This window comes from Coenobita brevimanus, chromosome 110 (genome assembly GCF_032717465.1).
Source record: "Coenobita brevimanus isolate Jiangsu-jjx chromosome 110, ASM3271746v2, whole genome shotgun sequence".
NCBI classification, from domain to species: Eukaryota; Metazoa; Arthropoda; class Malacostraca; order Decapoda; family Coenobitidae; genus Coenobita; species Coenobita brevimanus.
In genome coordinates, this window is record NC_137063.1 from 32,352,164 (window position 1) to 32,375,640 (window position 23,477).

General features: G+C 41.9%; 1 protein-coding gene across 1 annotated transcript in view; it reads right to left on the minus strand.

Moving 5' to 3' along the window:
* Window positions 1-23,477, minus strand: part of LOC145417423 (nuclear pore complex protein Nup93-like) — a 585,659-nt gene that overhangs the window by 159,315 nt on the left and 402,867 nt on the right. Inside the window, exon 3 of the mRNA XM_080286106.1 lies at window positions 22,537-22,665. Coding sequence (XP_080142232.1) covers window positions 22,537-22,665 — 129 coding nt within the window. The remainder of the gene's footprint in view (window positions 1-22,536; window positions 22,666-23,477) is intronic.

Genomic DNA, 23,477 nt, shown 5'->3' on the forward strand with positions numbered 1-23,477 from the left:
AGGTTAGACCAGGCTAAATTAAGTCATCATAAGAAAGGTCAAGTCATGCTAGGACATCACAGGAAATAATTATAAGGTTAGACCAGGTTTGGTCAGGTCATCATAGTAAAGGTAGAGTTAGGCCATATCAGATCAGGTTATCATGGGAATGGTAAGATTAGGTCATTAGAATAAGTCATCCCAGGAAATGTAACATTAGGCCAAGTTAGGTTTGGTCACCATAGACAGGTTAGGAAAGGTTAAATCGGGTTAAGGTAGGTCAAGTCATCAAAAGGGAAGATTTGGATCATTTAAATCATAAAACAGAGTACTGTAGTTTTGATAATGCAGCAAAATGAATGTGAAACTGGGATAGGATGCTAATGCTGCATTACTGATGGTGATAATTATGTACGTTAATTAAATGAAGGCCAGGAAATGAGTGGGAATATGATAGTGATTATGATGATGATTTAATAATGTGAAAAGATAATGAGAGGGAAACTGGGTTATGATGATGATGATTATGCAAACAAAGGGAAGATGAGAAAGAAACTACAATAATGGGTTACAGTGAGAATACATACAAACGTATATCTAAGCTTTTCCCCTCTAGGGAGGTAGTCAAGACAGGATGACACACTCAGAAAATTACTCATCCACACACACACATTTACTCGTACCTTAACCTCTAGGGGGAGAAGGGACCACTCCACACTGCACAGGTGTCAACTGTACAGTGCAATCCAACGACATCCACAGCAGGGCCCAACAGCAGAGCTGGTTTACCCCTGCCACATCATAATGGACCCATCCTTTTCCCCCCACCTGACCCAATCAGCTAATCAGATCAGATTTGAGAGAACATCCTGCTGGGGCTGCATCACCATTTACACATTCACAATTTCTCTAGATTCATCCCTATCACATGCAGCCACTCTTCCTTGCTCTATAGACATCCCTCTCACCTTTAACACACTTTTCATACTGTCCATCTATCCTATTCATGATCCTCTCAGCTTTACACCTTTCACATCAGATCCAGTTATTTTTTTTCACCAATCACTCTTCATCCACTCTCTCCATATACCCAAACCACCGCAACACTCTCTGCTCAACTTGATCAGCCATTTCTCACTTAACTCCAGTTCTCCTTCAAACTTCATCATTTCTCACATGATCCATACACATCACTCCACACATACTCCTCAGACACCTCATCTCCATTACATTCAATCTCTTCCTCTCTGCCACTCCTTTATTCCACATTTCAGCCCCATATAATGCAATCAGTACCACTACTCCCTCATACTGTACAGCCTTCTCTTTACATCCATTACATTCAATCTCTCAGGACTTATCTTGGAAAGATCATATTACACCTCTTGTAAAATCTGCTTCCAAGAGATTAGGTGTGCTAAGCCAACTCCATACCCTCTTTATCCCTGCACAGTTGTTGACTTTATACACGGGTTTTATTCGCTCCTGTGTAGAGTATAATTCTCATGTGTGGAGAGGCTCCCCACATACTGCTCTTCTCAACAAAGTGGAGTCAAAGCATTTTTGTCTCATAAACTCTCCTCCTTTTACTGGCTCCCTTCATCGCCTGTCTCTTCGCGGCATTGTTGCATCTTTATCTCTTTTCTATCGCTACTTCAATGGTCACTCTCCTCTGAACTGTCTGCTCGCATCCCTCAGCCTCTACGGTGGGCATGTAGCACCCGTCTAGCAACAAACTCTCATCCCTTTTCTGTCCAACTCTCTAATGCAAGAGTAAACCGTTACTCCCAGTCTTCCATTTATGCAACACGTCAACTCTGGAACTGTCTCCTTCTGCCTGTATTTCCTACTTCCTATGATCTCCAGTCTTTCAAATGCAGTGTGTCCAGGCATCTTGAAATGAACACATCTTGAATCTGGCTCTCTTTTGTATTGTTTTGTTTTTTCCAGGAGGGAATGGTTTGCAGGCTCCTGGCCTTTGGTTCCTTCTTCCTTGCATTAAAAAAAATAAATAAAATCCTCCCAGCACCTTTCCTGCTTCATTCATTCTAAACTTCAACACTACTCTTTTCTTCCATCCACAGGAACATGTGACTCAAAATACTTAAAACACTCTACCTCCTCAAGCAACTCACCGTTCAAATTTACATTCATCCTCCTACCATCTACCAACCTCGTACACTTCATCACTTTACTCTTATTTTCATTCACTCTCAATTTCCTCCTTTCACACCCTTCCAAACTCCTCTACCAGCAGTCTCAATCTCTCCTCCAAATCAGGCACCAGTGCAGTATCAGTATCATCTGCAAACCCCCCCCCCTCCCCCCCGGCCCCTCACGGGGCCCGAGCACCTGGGAGTGGCTGCGGTCACCCGGGCAAATACCACATCTCCCAGCACAGCAAACACAACAACACCGTTTTTTCTACACCGAGAAATGACTCCATCGCAGTCATTTCTCAATGACTTCTTCTAGCTGGGGACACAGAGCAATACAGGACCCACCAACAAATACATATGTCCAACAAGCTCAAAACCTATCACGTCACACCGACAGACAAAGGGTTCAGTTCAGTGCAATTCCTGCAAGAACTGAACCCATTACACCTGCACAACACTTGCATCCAGAAAACATTACACAAACACCTGGACTTGCTCCTTCCCCCCACCACCCCTACTCCTACTTCCTTCACATCTCCACAGCCAAACCTACCGATCCTTCCCACACCATCCAATCCCCCAACTCCTCCCATTCCAACCCATCCTAATCCACCCCAACCCTTACCTCCATCACAACCTCCTCCTACCCCTTCCCCTCCACCCACACCACCACCTCCTCCCCGTACTGCAGCAGCCAACACACATCGCACACACAACATAAACATCCTTCAGTTAAATACAGATGGCATAAACACCAAAAAACAAGAACTCACACAATTCATCAAACAACAGAACATACCCATTGCCATCTTACAAGAAACAAAACTACACAGAGCACAGAAAACACCAACATTTCATAACTTCACCACCATTCGACAAGACCGGGCCAACAGCAGTGGCGGTGGACTCATCATCCTGGTACACAAATCCATCAACTTTGCAGATACCAGTGCACACACAAAGTCATTTCTCCTCCCACAAGACACCACAACAGAAATACAATCAATTAAAATATGCACTGGTAACAAATCACACATAACAATCACTAACACATACATTCCTCCTCAATCATCCCCCACAGTACCACAAATTACTCTCCACAGATACACCACATCACTAACATACCCATCATCATCCTGGGTGGTGATTTCAATGCCAAGCTGTTGGCTTGGCATGTCAACAACCCTGACACAGACAGACAGCTGGCATTACAATCCCAGATGGATCATCTTTTCACACTGAACAATCTAGATCAACATACCCATATCACTCACCAAGCTCTCTTCCTCCCATCATCCCCAGACATCACGTTCTGCTCCCCAAACCTCGCCCCCACTACATTCTGGAGAGTGGTCAAAACCCAAGGTTCTGATCACCTCCCAATCATCATCACTACCATAACCAGAATCACCCCAGCTGGCCACAGACACATGTACACTAATTATATGAGAGCCAACTGGGAAGCCTTTGCAACTGAAACAGAACAACATTGTGAAACACTAAACAGTACATCCATCACAAACACCAACATTGCTGTGCACACTTTCAATACAATTGTACAAAACGCAGAAAAAAGACATATCCCTGGAGGCAACAGAGAGACAACCCCAACTTCACACCAGAAATTCAAGGTCTCATCAGTCAACGGGACACACTGCGACACTTCCCAACACACCATACACAAGACACCGTACAAAAAATACAAGAACTCAACACCCAAATAAACAATAAAATATTAGAACAGAAAACACTAAACTGGAATAATTATCTCAAAACACATGACCACAAAACAAACACCAGTAAACTCTACAAAACACTAAACAGCATCACACTCTCCAACAGCAACACTACACACTCACATGCTGCCATCACAACAACAGACACCATACCTTCAAACAAACAACAAGCAAACACTCTCATCAATCACTTTTCACAAGTCAGCCATCTAAACCCCCATCCCGAAGACCAATGTATCATACAACGCAAGAGACAGTTCCCCACAGACCCAGACTACACATCTTTCACTTACAACCAGACGAAGCACATCATTAGCAACCTTAAGCACTCATCTGCTTGTGGACCAGACAACATAAGCAACAGTCACCTTAAACACCTTGGACCAAAAGGCATCCAAGAACCTACCAACATATCAAACTACAGCTACTCACACAACATAATACCCAACATCTGGAAGCATGGCATTATCATCACTATCCCTAAACCCATCAAAGACCCCACATTACCTTCCTCACACTGCCCCATCACACTCCTCTGCACCCCCTCTTAAGTCACTGAACGACTAGTACTACAACTAGTCACACCTCACATTCCCCTAGCCCAATCACAACATGGCTTTAGGCCACTACACTCCACAAACACCCTTCTTGCAGACCTTATACAAAGAGTTTTCGATGGCATGAATTCAGCTAGGCCACCACACAGAACACTCCTAGTCACACAAGACATCAGCAAAGCTTTTGATGCCATCCCCCACCACAACCTCGCAAACAAAATACTCAACACAAACATGCACAATAACACAAAAAGATGGTTGGCAAACTAATTAGCAGGCAAATGTGCACATGTAACATTCCGGTCAGTCTTCCAACATCAGAAACTTCACAAATGGCATCCCCCTAGGATCTGTTTTGTCCCCTACACTCTTTAACCTACACATGCACTACATACCCACACCCCACACACCACAGATACACATAGCTTCCTATGCAGACGATATAACACTTACATGTATGCACCAAAATGCAAACACAGCTGCACACATCCTCCAACCTTACCTCAACACATTACATGAATGGTTCAGCACAAACAGGCTCAAAATAGCCCCAGCCAAATCTACAGTGACCCTTCTTACAAACTGGACAGCAGAACACAGTCACATTCCACACCTCACCATAAACAACGCTCCCCTACCACACACACACACACACACACAAAAATCCTTGGTGTAACATACATTAATGTCATTTAAACAACACATCACAAACATTAAAAATGAAATAACACCAAGACTCAATGCTTTGAGGTCACGTGCCCATACAACATTCGGACACAACAAAGAAACCACCACCACAGTATACAAACAATACATACGTTCAGTGATGAATTATGCAAGCCCTGCCTGGGCTCCTAACCTCACCAAAACACACTACAACACTCTACAGACCATACAGAACAAGGCCCTAAAAATAATCACAGGCTGCACAGCTATTACACCCACAGACCACATACATCAAGAAACCAAAGTCCTCAAAGTCATGGATCACCTAGACATGACAGGCACCCAGTTTCTTGCTACAGCCTCCACAAACCCACAACATCCACTACATTACATGATAGCACATCCACCCACACCAAGGAACATCAAAACAATACCCAGCACACGATATCATACACAAAAACTGTCATCTCCCCCCCCCCACCCACCTCAGACCAGCTTCCAGAAGCATATCCACACTCAAATCACTCGCCACTCCATTCAGTCACTTAAAGACAACACAAAGCTGCATGCACGTCCTCCTGACATCCACCCTTCTGAATCCTGTCTCCCTCATGAGGACAGGGTCCACCTGGCCAAGCTGAGATGTGGGCACCATCCAGGCCTCTTAAGCTACCAGAAGAGGCTGGATGACTCCGTCGCTGATGCTTGTCCAGGATGTAACACAGCACCCTATACTATTAAGCACATTATGGAAGACTGCATTGCACACAATCGGGTACGCCAACAACACAACATACACTCTTTGAGAGCTCTGTGGGAAAGCCCGGTCTCGGCCAGGGCCTTCTTAAGGGACTCGGGGCTGTTCGGCCAGACTGCCTATGGAACAACTACTACTACTACTACTACTACTACTACTACTACAGCAGCTGATTCTGATACCCCTCTCTACCATCAGCATTCACCAGACTCAAACCTCTATCTAACACTCTCATATTCACCTCCCTTACAAAACCATCCATATAAATATTAAACAGCCAAGGCGCCATCACACATCCCTGCTGCAGCCCCATTCTCACAGGATACCAATAACTCACAGTAATTCCCATTCTTACACACACTCTACTGTTTACATAAAAACTTTTCACTCCTTTTAACAACCTACCACCTACTCCATACAATCTCAAAACTGTCCACAAAGCCTTCTTATCAATTCTATCATACACTTTCTCTAAATCCATGAATAACTTCATAAAATGAGTCATGAGGTGAGGCAAATTCCTGAACAAGGACCCTTAACTGTACTATACCTTCTAGATAATGACAGATGCCTAATCTCAAAGTTAATCCTACAATTGCTGAAACACAAACTAGAGTGACTCCATATTCCATCAACATCCATCCCTGTTTTTCATACCACCATCACCAACCATCCTTGACTCCCATTTCATCATCATCGTCATCACCCATTTCCATTTCACATTCTCACATCACTGTCACCTTCATCACCAACACCACTATCATCACCCAACCCTGATTCCCATTTCATCATTGTCATAAGTTATTTCCAATGTTCATACCTTAACTGTTATTACTCCCATTATCAACTTCACTGCCACCCACATCTGACCCTTACTGCATCACAAAAACAGTGATCATCTATGCTCATTTCCTGTCACTGGGAGTGAGTATTGCTCCCAAACTAGGGAAGAATCACATGAGAAGGCAAAGGGCAGCAGTGTCCACATTTCACCCACATGTACAATAAGCCCCCATTATAAGTCACTCTTTTTACTTTATTTTTATTTTTATTTTTTTATTTTTTGCTATAAATTCCATAGGACAGTATGTCAAGGGGAGTGAAATGTGGATGAATTGCAAATAAATCGTCAGTTGTCATGGTGGGAAAAGAATTATATTGACTATATCTCCACTACTTATGAGAGAAAAAATGAAAGTCACCACTGACACAAGGGCTATCGACTTATGAAACAACGTAGTAAGTTTTACTTTATTCTGGCTTACTTCGCCAATTCTCTAAAGACGAGAATTTCATAAACTTTCTCAACAGTACAGAGCAGAGACTAATCACTCACGAATGCCGAATTGCTGATATTGTTGGCCTCTAAGAAAGTGTCCTTACCCCTGACAACTGATAATTAATACTAATAAAGACAGATTCTTAGTGGCGCTAACTCCTGGCTGACACAAACTGATTTATGAATTAATATGAAAGAACTGGTTAAACTACCAGTTGTGATTAATATAAGAAGTTTGTGTAAATTAACAGTAGCAAACTAAGGTAGGCACAATATGGAGAAATGAAACACGATTCTTACATTTAATCAAGCCCAATGAAAAGAACTGTAAATTTATTAATTACAAACAAAATGAATTCTTACGTTACAAGATAACTTAATAAGTAATCACTCATTCAGCTCAGACAACTATTTAATCATCTTAAGGCAAGAAAACACAGACAGAAAATACTGGTCAGTGGAGAAAATGGAGTCGTGGCTGCAAAGAGACTCAGGCCACTGCAATGTCCACTGCTGACATCTACTGTTGCCGATCACCAATTCGGTGGGGAGATGCTGGGGTCATAGAACTGCTAGAGACTGAGTGATACGCTGCAAGATGAGGTCTTCTCTGCTCAGCACTGTTCTTGAGATCCTCTTCCCGTGGCAGCACTACACCAACTGACTAATGTTCTCACGCCAGCCACAAAGCAATACATGATCACCGGAAGTAGGCGTGGCTTAGCTTTAACAGCTAAAGAGGCATGGCAGAGGAATGATAAATACACAGAAGTATCACTCAGTAATGCGCCAAGGACATGCATCCGATTGGGGCACTGTGGGGACAGCTAGCTGAGTGAATATTTCTGGGTTTTGCACTAATGCATTGTGGTAGCTGATGGCGATCATCATCCACTCACTTGATGTAGTGCTGCCTGCTTCTTCCTTAGCCTTCACCATTCTTTTTCTCTGCCTGCCCTCCTCGCTTCCTATTTCTCTCATCTTTCCTGTCACTTCTTATTGCTTTTCTTTCCTTTTCAGGTGGCTTTACATTGAGTGACAAGCCAAATGGTTTCCTGTAAGCCAAGAAACCATTTACAACGCTGGGTGGTAACCATATAACCAAACCATACGTGCTCCCTACGTGTCAACAAGTGGGTTGGTGGAGGGTTAGTGCCCCTCCCCGTAAAACAAATAACTCAAAGTCGGATAGATAGATTGACAGATAGATCTTGCATTCCCATAATAATACATCATCATGAATTTGTATAAAAACGCAATTTTGCGAATTCACGACACAGTATATATCAGAAAGCTGATTCAATCAGTATATTGTACTACAGAAAACTGACTCCAGTACTGAAGTTCTACTACTACCCATAAATCTGATATGAAAGTTTGCCTTACTTTACACTGCTGAATGTATGGAAAAGGTGTGATATATTGGATGAGATCCCTGCCTTATATAATGGCAAGTGCCTGTTGTTGGTGTTGTGTTGTTCAACCCTGGTCATGCCCAGCCCAGCAGGTCCAATGACTGCAGGTAAGTAACTGCCTCATGGCGTCATTCCACAAGTTCCCTACATTGTTAATCTTGCCACTGCATCTTACTGTGGCATCTGTTGTTCAGTGCTACATAATGTGGCCTAAGTTGTGAGGGCCTATTCTACAAGAAAGCATGTCATCTGTGATTCCACCCAACCTAATCTGCACTAGTACTGAGGAGGGCTGGGTGATGTCTTGACTTAAGTCTAGCTAGATGAACTTCATCAGTTCTATGGACAGATACCTCTGATGAGCGCACGTCAGGAGGGGACTCGTAGTATAGTGTTTTGATTGCAGTGTGAAATGAGTTTTGAGGTGTTTCATCAGTGCTTGTGTTGGAGTGTCTGGAGGTGACTGTGTAATACACAAATAAGCAAAGATTACTGAGGTCTGAGGAAAATTAGAAGAGAAAGGTGGAGGAATATGATAAGTTCTCAATAAAAGTTGCCTTTTTTTATATTTTCTCTCCATTAAATTCACAGAAAATTATAGAAATAATTCCTATTCTAGTTCCACTGGCACAGCAAATAAGCAAAAGTTCATTAACAATTCCCTGCCAGCATTGTGTTCTGCCTTCCATATTTCTCATTCCTCCCCTAATTACAGAGCATCCTACCTTCTCATACTCTTTCGTTGCACGCTTCCTATTGTTATCACATAAAAACAGTCCATGTAACAATTTCCACTGCCAAAGACAGAAGAGAAGTGGCAGTGAACTTCTGCTCATGACTGTGCCTACACAGCTGATTTGTAATTTTCTCCTGTCTGCAGTACCATTTTGTATGGATCAAGTAATACTGTATTATGGAGCATACATGGGGGTTGCTTGTACTTGACAAAGGGAATTTAGGAGTGGGTAGACAATAGCAGTTGACGGTGGCAGCAAGGCATGGAGGAGTTTCTCAAATCACAAGGAGAGAGTTTGGGATTAGTTAGCCCTTTTACTACTTGGATTTGACTGATAGATAAAATCCTAGTTTTATCTTAGCACCATCAGTATGATGATATCCTTCTTTTTTTGTTCTGGCTACTGAAGAGTAAATTTTATCAAGCTCTGGGAGGCACTTAACCAGATTTAAAGGATAAAACCCTTTACCAAGGGAGATATAAAAAAAATAAGATTATTAAAAGTCTCACTGGAAGTAAGAATACTTCAATTTACAACAGACATCACAAAATGGAAGAGGTTACTCCTAAGGATACAATGGATTTCTCTGAACTAAGCCATATACCTGGTATAAACTGGCATCAGTTTTTAGTTCTAAGCCAAAATCATCAACAAGACAGTTTTGAACCTGTCTTCTTTTATTCTTTTTCTTTTTTTTCTTTTTTATGCAGTATGCTTTTCTGTGCTAAAAAGATATATTTGAGAACAGCTGGCATAAGATTTAAAAGGCAATGAGAGGGTTCTCCCTATGTGCTAAGGGGTTCTTATATACAGCATGTTAGGAGTGCAAATCTATATGGAAGTGAAACCTGGGCAACAGAGGAAGAGGACAGTCATAGGCTTAAACATACAGAGATGATAATGATCAGATGGATGTGTAGTGCATCCTTAAATGACAGGCCTGTGTGGGTTATGACTGTGAAAGAACAACTGAGAGGAAGGTTGGGACTTGAATGTATTCATATTGAGATGAGAAGAGGTAGACTGAGATGCTTTGGGCATGTGGGGAGGAAGGAAGATGAAAAGTGTGTGCAGAGGATATGAGGTGTGAATACTGAGAGCTAGGATGCAATAGTCTATCTATCTATCTATCTATCTATAGCCCAACGCCCTACTTTCGCAAAGGGTGGCCACAGACAAAACGCCTCCAAGTCGCTCTGTCACCCACCATTTGACTACCCTCCCCCCAACTCACCCCTCCCTCCCTCATATACCTCTCAACTCCATTCCTCCACCTCATCCTCCGTCTACCCCTCCCTCTCCCTCCCTCCACCTCACCTACATACACCCTCTTAGTCAGTCTTTCATTCTCCATTCTCTCCACATGTCCAAACCACCTCAGTGTATTTCTCCTAATCTTCTCAACCACATCCACATCCACCCCACAACGTTCCTTCACTTCTTCATTCGTCAACCTGTCCCTCCATGTCACTCCACATGCTCCTCTCAAGTAACTCATTTCCACTGCTCTCACTCTTGACTTGTTCCCCTCTTGAGAGGTCTACGCCTCGCTTCCATACGTCAGGGTAGGGATCACAATACTATCATGCAGTGACTTCTTAACTTCCATACTCACCTCCCTATTTCTCAACACTGCTTTCAGTGAACCAACAACCTTCCTTCCCTGCTATACCCTTTCACGCACTTCATCCCCCAAAGTTCCATCCTTACTCATCACACTACCCAAGTACCTGTACTTGAATGCACTCACACTCTCCATATCCTCACCATCCAACCTCACTGTACATTCTGTGACTTCATTCCTCTCAAACACCATAACTTTACTTTTGTTTACATTAACTTTCAGCTTCCTCCTCCTACACACTGTCCCAAATCCATTCACCAAACCTTGCAACGCCCATTTATCTTCACTCAACAATACCGTATCATCAGCAAACAGCAACACCGGAATCTTCCAAATCTCACCCTCATTCATTTGAGCCACCCCTACATCCACTGCCCTACCCTGCACCTCCTTTACAATCCCATCCATGTATATATTAAACAGCCATGGAGACATCACACAACCCTGTTTCAGTCCCACATTGAGATCAAAGAACTCACTCAGCTCACCATCCACTCGCACCATAGCCCTAGCTCCTTCGTACATACTCTTCACAGCACTCAACAATTTCCCATCCACTCCATATATTCTTAATACCTTCCACATACCTAGCCTATCTATTCTGTCATAAGCTTTCTCCAAGTCCATGAAGGCAGCATACACTTTCTTTCCCTTCTCTAGATACTTCTCCACTAAACATCTTAGAACAAATATCTGATCTACACACCCTTTTCCCTTCCTAAATCCCCCTTGTTCTTCTCCAACTAGCTCCTCTGTCATATGCCTAACCCTATCAATGAGTATTCTACCATATATTTTACCAGTCACACTAAGAAGGCAAATACCCCTATGGTTACCACATACTTCTCTCTCTCCTTTTCCTTTACATAAAGGAACAATTATACCTGATTTCCAGTCCTCTGGAACCCTTCCCTCTTCCCAAGCCAATCTACACAACTTCCATATCCACTCCACAACAATCTCACCCCCATATCTCAGCATTTCACCACACACTCCATCAATTCCTGGGGCCTTTCCCAACTTGATCTTCTTCATTGCTTCCACTACTTCCGTCCTACTGATCTCTTCCTCCCTCCTCTCACCTCTTCTTCTCGCAGCCATTCCCCAACCACTTATACTCGCACTGCTCTCACTCTCCACATTCAACAAATCCTCAAAGTGCTCCTTCCATCTCAATTTCTCTCTCTTCTCCACCAACAATCTATTATTCCTATCTTTCACTCCCCTACTATTTCCCCTTTCAAACTGCCTGACTTTCTTTACCTCCTTCCAAAACAATTTCTTACTCTCCCTCCATTTCACACTCAGATTCCTCCCAAACTCTTCATCCACTTTCTTCTTACTCTCCTTCACCAGTCTCTTTACCTCCCTTCTCCTACTCACATATACCTCTCTCTTCTCTCTCTCTCACCTTCTCCCCTACCTCTACTCGCTAATCATTCACTATATGCCTTCTTCTTTTGTTCCACAGCTCATTTCACCTGACCATTCCACCATGCTGTCCCTTGCACACCCTTGCATCTCCTCCTCACTTCACAAACCACCTCACACGCTGCCCTTATCTCTTCCGTAAATATCTTACATACGTCTTCCACCCCTTCCATCTGCTCTAGCTCACCCCTTCCCGATCTTTCTTCCACTAAGCTCTTATACTCTGCCATCTTCTCACTATCTTGCAAACTCTTCACTCTTCCCACAGGAGCTGTTTCCTCCTGTCTTCCCCTTCATCTCCTCAACCATTTTCTTTGCAGCTTTACCTTGGCCATCACTAAGTGATGGTCCGAGACTCCATTCCCCCACCCTCTCCACACTCTTGCATCCAACACTTGTCTTCTCATTCGCTCATCCACACACACGTAGTCTATCACTGCCTTTCGTTCAACAAGTTCACCATCCATCCTTCTCATTAATCTCCATGTATACCGGTGGATCATCTTATGTCGAAAGTAGGTGTTGGCTATTGCCAACCCCTTACCAGCACAGATGTCCACCAAAGCACTACCATTCCCATCTACGTCAGCTGGCACACCCCACTGACCAACCACTTCATCCACTCGTACATTCCCAACTTTGCTTTGTTATTCATGTCTCCAATCAAAAGCACTCTCTCGCTCCTCTCAAATTTGTCCATACATGCTTCTACTCTCGCCCAAAACTCATCTTTCACTCTTGCCATTCGGTCCACTGTCAGAGCATACATACATACAATCGCCCACGCTTGAATACCTACTTTCATCCTCGCCCATACAATCCTTGCACCCACTGTTTCATACTCCCTTATATTCTCCTTCCACTTCTTGCTTATCATCAGACATACTCCCTCTCTTGCCCTCTCTTTCTCATTAACTACCACACATATACCTAAAGCATATTCCCACTCTCTCACCCTTTCACCTTCCCATTTAGTTTCAGTCAATCCACATATATCCACTCTTGCATCCTCAAGCATCTGAACAATCTCTCTCTCTTTCACTTCATCACTCACTCCTCTCACATTCCATGTTCCCACCCTCAGAATGTCCTTTGTCCATTCCTTAGTCGTCAACGTATGGTCCGTCCTGGTCTGAGGCGCTTTATTCGCTTGTTTAGTTAGTTCTTTTTACGGGGTGGGGCACTAACCCACCATCAACCCTTTTAGTCGCCTTGTACGACAAGCAGGGATACTGAGGGAGTATTCTTGAAACCCCCCTACCCCCAGGGGATAAACTGAGAGGAAGGATGGGACTTGAATGTATTCATATTGAGATGAGACGTGGTAGACTGAGATGCTTTGGGCATGTGGGGAGGAAGGAGGAGGACAAGTGTGTGCAGAGGATATGAGGTGTGAATACTGAGAGCAGGGTTGCAAGAGACAGACCAAAAAAGCCTGGGACAAGGTCACAGAGTGTAATCTCAGGGATGATGAACTGAAGCTGCTAGAGACTAGCAGCATGGAAAACCACCATTCAGTGACCAAGGTTGACGCATGCAAGCATGTTGGAGCCTTTAGAAACAAATAAGAAAACAAACCAGAGCCTCCAGGCTGATAAATTTAGCACACAAACAGTGTTCACCTATGCTGTAAAAAATAGTCTACACCCAAGGGCAACACAACATTGACTGTGTGGATGGTGAGCACCCCCACCTACCACACAGAAGACACACTAACAAAAAACAAATTTAGAAGATATTAGGGGAACATATTACTGAAAGAATAAAACATTTTGTAAACAGGTGATAAAAAACAGCGATAACACCAAGAAAAAGCATACGTACCACTCTTACTCAACCAGGAAAACATGACTTAAAATTACCCTCACACTTATCAGATTGCAGATGAGATATGATAAGCTTGGGGAAAATAAGTACCTAATATCCTGCTTCTACAACCAATAGGAAGGAAAACTGAACCAATTAATCTGAAAAATGGATAAATCAACCCTCACTGTGACTGGAGATCAGGAAAGTAACTGCAAAATTGTACACAGGATATGATAATATTATGATAACATTACATGGATAATGGGTAACAAACTCTTTAGAATAAACTGTTTGTCTACGTATTCCTGTGAAAAGTGGGCTTGACAAAAGAACCTGTGGGATCTTCTGTCCCTTTTAAATAATGACCTCCTTTTCCTTGAAGCACCATCCTCACACACACACACACACACACACACACACACACACACACACACACACACACACAAAAGAAAAAAAGAAAAAACAAAACAAATGGTACAGACTGAAAATCACACAGTCATTTAGAATACAGAAACTATGGAAGACTCAAAGTGAAATGATACAAAATGAAAGCTATAACCATCTGTGCCATCATTCAATCATCATAATCATCATCATCATCATCAATCTAACCTTACTTCAACTTGAAATGATAGTATGAAGCTGGCTTTAAAAAGAGAAAGCATAAAAGTGGAATAGGTATAAAAAAAAAAATATGGGAGGCTACTAAATAAAAAAATGGACTAAAAATTATAATGCAAAATAAAAGTAACAGTGGTACATACTATGACTACAAAAGCTTCAAAACAACACATATTTAAGAAGGCAAAGATCAGTAAACCATCATCTGGGCTACCAGACATCTCTTTGCTCATTCTTTAGTTTCCACCCAACACAGTGAATGGTCTTCCTGGATTATGCGAAACCATCAGGCTTCTCACTAAGCCATGAGTCATCTGATGGTTGCACAAGAAGAATGAATGAAACTGTGAGAAAGACCAATAAGAACAAATGAAGAGTAAATGAATCTGTAATAATGAACAAATGAAAACACAACAGAAGTGGCATATTAGTAAACAGATCTCCATACAATACAAAATAAGAATGGTAATGAAAGAGCAGCAGGTTATCACAATATGGAGAATGTGAGGCAACCATGTTATGATCATCATCATCATCATCATCATCATCATTATTACCTCTTTTTCCCACCTAAGGATCAGTAAAGGGATGATCCAGAATACAAAGAATGAAAGAGGGCATATTTACTGACAAAGGCCAAACACTCATTCACAAATTACTAAATCCTTCAGAATAAGAACAGGCAGCAACATCTTGATAACACAAGTGAACACTGTGACCCCCATTCGTACCAACGAAAGGGAAGTTGAGGCCAACGGATGATACAAACGATAATGAAAGAGCAGTACGTGTGACTAATGTAAAGCCTTGATAACATAATAATAAGCAAACTCTATGACCCCACACTGGACCAACAAAATAGAAGGTGATGCAATATAGATAACACTAGACTCTTTCCATGTGTCACTCCACTCATCAGCAAGTTTTCCGAGTTAAATTATCATCAAACAAAGATAGCACCATCCCACTTGGTGCATATTTTCATCTTTTAACATAATACAAAAAACAACATGCACACAATATGAGGAAAGTCAAACTAAAATTGTAGGAAAAACATCAGAAAATAGGCACACACATGTCAACTATGCAATTATGAAATCTGGGTCACAAGGAAAGGTTGGTGTGAAATCCCATGACTAACTGTTACTGCATCTCATGGAAACAACTTCCAAGAACTCATAGATAAATAAAGTGACGGGAAATCCAACAGCACATTTTTTCTTGCATTTTTCCTTATAGATGCATTTCACACACAGCTGTGGGAGAGTCATGGAGCCAGTATCCTGAAGACCTGAATAATGTATAAATGTTTTATGTACTGTAACTTATTTCACTGTGCATGCTGCTGGACTGCTTTTATTTTAAGCATTCTCTTACTTTGCTTATGAATCCCACCTCATCCTATCTTTTATGTAGAAATTATTATTATTATTAATATTGTGGAGAGAATGGAGAATGAAAGACTGACTAAGAGGGTGTATGTAGGTGAGGTGGAGGGAGGTAGAGGGAGGGGTAGACCGAGGATGAGGTGGAGGGATGGAGTTGAGAGGTATATGAGGGAGGGGGGAGTGAGTTGGGGGGAGGGGAGTCAAATGGTGGCTGACAGAGTGACTTGGAGGCGTTTTGTCTGCGGCCACCCTTTGCGGGATTAGAGCGTCGGGCTATAGATAGATAGATAGATTAATATTTTGTCTGGCAATAGATAGATAATTATTATTAATATCATTATTATTATTATTAAATGTGGTAGGTGGGGGTACTCACTATCCACTCACTTGATGTAGTGCTGGTTTGGGTGTCTGTCCTTTCCTCTCTTCCTTCCTTCCTCTTCTGTTTTTCTTTCCTTCATTCTTTCCTCTTCCTTCTGCCTATGGGTGACTATACACTCCCACTTCTATCTTTCTGTCCTTCACTCTTTCCTCTTCCTTCTGCCTATGGGTGAATCTACACTGAGTGACAAGCCAAATGGTTTCCTGTACACCAGGAAATCATTTACTACACTGGGTGGTAACCATATAACCAGATTATGGTGCCTGGTGGTTTAATGGGTAATTAAGGCACTCCAATTGGATTGAGCCTGTGCAGGTTTATATCCAAGGGATGGTTGGGGTTTATTGCTCAGGTAATGCCACTCAGGGATAAGTGAGGCTGGTCAATCTCATCTTAAACGTCAGGACCAGTTTGCATAGCCCCGGGCTCCTACACTCCTCATGGGGCAGCATAGGATTGGATGATAGATGGATGGATTATTATAGAGGAAATCCTCTCTCCATCTCACACCACTCTCATTCACATATACTATACCTAACCTGTCCCTCCATCTCAGCCTCAGCCTCCCTCTCCCCATCTTTCTGCACCTCAATTAACATTCTCTCTTCTAGTCATTCTCTCACTTTCCATTCACTCCCCAAGGCCATACCACTTGAGAGTATAGCATTATCTTCTTAACACCTTCCAATACCAGATATCTTACTGTTGTCCATCTAGGGTTCCTGTGACAAAAATTCTACTCTCCTTCATTGCTTTCTTCTGCCACTCAAAACTTTCCTCCTCATGTACTGTACAGTATACCTCCACTAACTATCTTCCTGCCTTGTTTTTAGTCTTCCTCTCCCCATTCTTCCATCAGCTTTAATTATATAAATGCCACTCATTCTCTTAACTGTTCCTTTTCCATGTATTCTCAATGTTCATATCATCTCCATTTTTCTCAACCACACCTACTACTGCAATAATGTACAGTATAATAAATCATGCTGCTTTGAACACCACATGAAAAAGTGCTCGTTATCACATCCTTACTGTGCAATACAAATATGGACATAATAACATTTTTTTTTGTTTTTTAACTACCGTAATTCATAATGAAGGGCAATGGGAAGTAGTGTGCACAGATCATGTATGACAAGTGTTATGCAGTATGGAAGTGAGACAGCCTGTATGAGAAGAGGATGCATGCCACCTGGAAGATACTGAACTGAGAATGCTGAGATGGTCACTGAGTAACACAGCTGAAAACAGTATCCAGCAGGAAAGAATTACCATGAGACATGGCAGATAAGTGAAGTAAACTGAAAACTGAGATACTCTGAATAAGTTGTGGGGAGAAAGGGGGGAGGGGGGGGATGAAAGGGTGCAGAGAGTCACAGCTGTGAAAGTGTAGGGAAGTGCCCAGAGTAAGACAAAGAAATATACAGTGTGAGGTCCTGCATGGCAACTTCCAGGTTAGAGGAAAGAAGAGGGAAATGCTCAGAATCATGACACATGAAGAGCTGCTATTGGGTAAAAAGGTCTACACATCCTATTATGGTCACAGATCTCTAAATCATGTAATATGATGATATTTTATACCTCAATGCCTCCAACATCATGACTCAACTGGTATCTGCCAATACCATTACCTTAAGCACCTAATACAGCACCCTGACATCAGTACCCAGATATGCCTAATATCTGAATACTGTACCACTGACCCACTAATACACTAATCCACCAAGCACAACACCATCCTAACCTGCCTAGTGCTCTAACCTGGCCAATACACATGGAGCATTCTTGTACAAGAAGTAAACACCCACCCTCCCTCTCCCTCTCGAAAGGGGCAGGATTTTATTGTATATTAGTGACAACTTTAACCTGTTGACAGTAAAATTAGGTTAGACCATGAAATGTTATGTTTGGAACTTCATCTGAAAAGTACTACAGCTACTTCTTGTATCAGGCCTCCACATGAGCTTGCTGACAAGGATGACTGTATGTGCAGAAGTCTGAGCAGCATGGTTATGGGTAAAACATTATATTTCTTGGTAACTTCAATTGCCATGTAAACTGGGACACGAGGAGCAGATGCTGAAGGCAGGCAGCTTGTATACTTTGCTGATGAAATTTTTTTGTCCCATTGGGTAAATGAACCAACTTGAGGTCATAGAATCCTACATCTTTTGTTCACTACAGAAGCTGAAAAGTTACCTGCTTTGTTTGTTGATGAATCACTGGGAGGCAGCGACCACAGCCTGATTAGGTTCTCTCTATGTATTTGGTAGGAAAGATCATCTGGACCTAATGAAAGAAACCTAGACTTCTGTAGTGCTGAACTGGCAGGTTTTAGGAAGAGTTCTATGAATGTTGGACTAGATGGCTGTAATGTAAATGCAATGTATCACTCATTTAAACAGCAATTTTTAGAACAACAGGCTGCAATCATACCCTGTATGTCTACAAAGCCAAATCCAGTTCAGCCAATACGGTTTAATACTGAAATTGCCACTGCAATGAGAGAGAGAAAGGCTGCATACATGAGTGCCAAAAGCAGCCAGGACCAGAATGATTTGGAATCCTTCAAGACTGTATGTACGTGAGTGAAATCGCTCATCAAGTTACCTAAAAGAAATGAAATCAAAGAAAGACCTAAAGAGCTCTTTGCCATGAAAACAGTAGGTAATCTTTCAAAGGTAGTACTGGACCACTTAAGGATTAATCAGGTGTAATGCAAATATCAGACCTGGATATAGCCTGCACTCCAAATAACTAATATGCTTTGGTCCTTACATTAGAAAATGATCATGGCATGTCAAGATCAGTACTGGTCCATGAGAGTGAAGATTCCATCATCCTCAGATGTACAACTGAGAAGGCAGCAAGAAGAATTGACAAGCTAAATACTTACAGGTCACCTGGTTTAGACAAAATTCTTCCAAAAGACCTTAAAGAGGTACAAGACCAGGTAGCTCCAATACTTGCAGAAATCTTCAACAAGTTGCTGGAAATAAGGGAAGTGCCAGAGGACTGGAAGCTAGCAAATGTGACTGCAATGTTTATATGAGTGGATGAAGAATGTCCCAAGAATTACCATCCAATTAGCCTAACATTTATCACAGCAAAACTGTTAAAAGAAATAACTGCAGAAAGGACAGTCAAACACCTGGAAAATCACAGTCTGATTATGGACTCCCAGCATGGGTTCAGATGACATACATTATGCCTACCAAACCTGCTTGAATTTTTCCAAAAATTGTGGGATGTGTATGACCAGAATAAAGCAGTAGACATCCTTTACTTATACTTTCAAAAGTCATTCAATAAAGTGCCTCACCTTGAAATAGTGGCAAAAGTGCATGTTATCTATTTATCTATCTCTAGCTAGATGTCATATTCCCATAAGGGGTGACCATTTGACTTTGAGTCAGTTGTTTTACAGGAATGGGCACTAAACCTCTGTCAACCCACATGTTGACATGTAGGAAACACATATGAATTAGTTAAATAGTTACTACCCTATGCTGTAAATGGTTTCTTGGCTTACAGGAAACCATTGGGCTTGTCGCTCAATGTAAAGCCGTCTGAAATGGAAAGAGTAATAAAATGTGATAAGAAAGATGGGAAAAATAGGAAGAGAGGACGTCACACACAGAAAAAGTATGATAAAGGTGAAGGAAGAACAGGCAGCACTACATGAAGTGAGTGGATGATGGTAGTGCATGCACTTGGTATTAAGAGGGAGGTTACACTCTGGATAGAACTCTGACTAACATAGGAAACAGCAAGTAGTGATCAACAAATTTCTTCTGGGTGGACTTCAGTAACTTCTGGAGCTCCACATGGATCAGTCCTTGGTTCACTCCTGTTCATCATATACTGTATATCCATGTCATGTGACAAGATATGCAATACGATAATTGATGGCCTGTTAAGTTAAACAAGGCATTACTCCTGAGGTGGATGGTAAGCTGGTTACAGGGAGAGCCGGAGTTCCTGTTTCACCAGCCCTCAGGGCCTGTTCCTGACCATCTCCCTTTACTGAACTTTTTCAGTGTTTTCATTAACATGAGAGAAAGCCAGCATACTCTCATAAACTCTACCTCCAATTGTCTACACAACACTACATGCATATTAGATATCACACCCTGTTTTCATCCTCCCTCATTTTTATTAATGATGGACACTTATATAAAAGAGATACAAGGTAGGGCAGTGGATGTTGGAGCGGCCCTAATGAGAGAGGACAGTGTTAGGAAACTCCCTGTACTGTTGTTTGCAGATGATACTGTGTCATTAAGTTAAGATGAAGGGGAGCGGCAAGGCTTGGTGGATGAGTCTGGGAAAGTGCGTAAGAAACGGAATCTAAAGGTGAATGTAGGGAAGAGTAAAGTTATGGTCTTCAAGAGAAGTGAAGTCAGTGAATGTACAGTGAGGTTGGATGAGGAGGAAATGGAAAATGTGAGTCTGTTTATGTACTTGGGTAGTGTGATGAGTAAGGATGGAAGTTTAGAGGGTGAAGTGATTGAATGGGTACAACAAGGAAGAATGGTTGCTGGTTCCTTGAAACCAGTGATAAGAAACAGGGAGGTGAGCATGGAAGTGAAGAAGTTACTACATGACAGTATTGTGATACCAATGATAACACATGGAAAAGAAGCTTGGACCTTGTTGGAGGGACAGAAGTCAAGAGAGAAAGCAGTGGAAATGAGTTATTTGAGAGGAGCACGTGAAGTCACATAGAGAGACTGACAAATGAAGAAGTGAAGGAGCATTGTGGTGTGGATGTGATAGGAAGCATTAGGAGAAAGACGCTGAGGTGATTTGGCTATGTGGAGAGGATGGAGAGTGAGAGACTGACAAGGAGAGTGTATGTGAGTGAGGTGGAGGGGGAGGCCGAGGATGAGATGGAGAGATGGAGTGGAGAGGTATATGAGAGAGAGGGGTGTGAGCTAGGAGCAGGGCAGTGAAATGGCGGGGGAGAGGGTGACATGGAGGCGATTTGTTTGTGGCCACCCCTTATGGAATTAAGGAGTCTTGCAATATATAGATAGATGGATGGACACTTGTAATGTGGTGTATGGACTTTTTTATTTGTTTTTCTTTCCTCTGTTCACCTTTTGTATTAAAAAAAAATAGAAGAAAAAAAAAACTGAACCAAATATAAGCAGTCTTGATGGAACTGAAAAACTCCAAACAGACTTGTGTAGGCTAGGGGAATGGTGTGATACACAGCATCTTTAACTTGGAGAAATGCAATGTGATGCACACTGGCCATGTAAATTCCCAGTCAAACTATTCACTTCTGAGGGGAACTCTGTGGATGACTGATTTGAAAAGGACTGAGGTGTACTGATCAGCAGTGACCTAAAATTTTCCAAACAGTGCATCAAAGTAGAGAAAAAAAAGCACAATTTGCTAGGCCACTTCCAGAGGCAGTTATAAGAAGAATGAGATTGTTCTTACATTCAACAACTTCTTAATATGGCTGCTTCTGAAGTAAGTTGTGTAGTTCTGGTTACCTACATTCATGAAAGAGAACTACAAGAAATTCATCCATCTGCCGACTGAGTTATCTGGCTCACCTGATGGCTCAGGGACTGTTTTCAATAGAAACTCAAAGACTACAGAGTTATCTCACTGAAATGTTTACAACACTGAATGGGTTTTGCAATCTTGACCAAAGAAAGTTGTTTAGTCTCAACATGAAGTCAACATGCAACACAGCTGGAATCTGGAGCTGAAAAGATTTAACACCAATATATGTGAGAACCTTTTTATGTACAATACCTACTCCACCTGGAACAGCCTCCCCATGGATGCTGTTAACAGCACTACAGTAGTGCTGTTTAAAACTTTGACAGAGTTTTACTCACACCAGAAGTGTGCAAACTGGACATGCTTTCCCAAGCAAATATGAAGTATCTCCTCAGTATGGACTGTAAAGTCTTTGAGATACAGTATTATCCCTCCCTCCCTCATTAGGAGATACATGAGCATTTTCCTCTAACCTGTTGCTGTACAGTGATGTTGAGGAGGTCAGTGCCTGAGTGTGTGAAGGCAGAGAGAAGATCTTGCTTCCTCTGCTCCCACTCTGCCTGCTGCTGTTTCCAGTACAGCTTGTCCACCTCCTCACTGGTCTGAAACAAAATACAGAACTGTGAAAAGTGTATCTGAAGTCCACCTATTAATCCACTGCCTGCCCTAGTCCCAAGTATGATTCTATAAAATACAGGTACAGTATATCTGAGGTGTATGTACAATATTAACTGTCTTTACTCATTTAAAACTAAATACTTTTCTATGACAGGTGTATTTCAGAGTCCACCAATTTAGTCCTTTAGGAGAGGTTTGGGAAACTATTATTTCATTCAGGTTACTGACATACATTTTTATATGCCCCTAACAAGAATATCGCAGCAAAAAGTATTACAGTAAATTTTTTTATAATTAACATCAAAGCCAAGAATGGAGATCTTGCTATTTCAGCTTGCAAAAGCTGATTCTATTCAGGTCACCAAACTCATCACAGTTAAGAGCTAAGATATTAATTTAGAAAACAAGCATTTAGGCATGCTTCTGAAAGTCAAGGCAAGACAGATGAGGCTTGAATGATGTGCAAATCATTGCGTAGCTTATTTCACTGGGTATGCACTTGATACTAGCCCCACTTCTATGTTTTATCCTTCTTTGTTTTGGGTCTTACTATACCCCATCATTAGAAGAGAATAAAGATCAGGATGATAATGACATGGTGATGGAGAAAAGTTATTTATAACAAGGAATCACTGTACATCACCATTCACCTCCTTGTTTGTCAAAACAAAACTCTAGAACTTCCATCATAATGGTGAAGTTTGTTGGTACAGTATTTTACATGATATTACAATGAGTACAGAAACAGTAACAGTTAATTTTATATTAGCCTCTTCATTGTGGGACTAAAATCTGG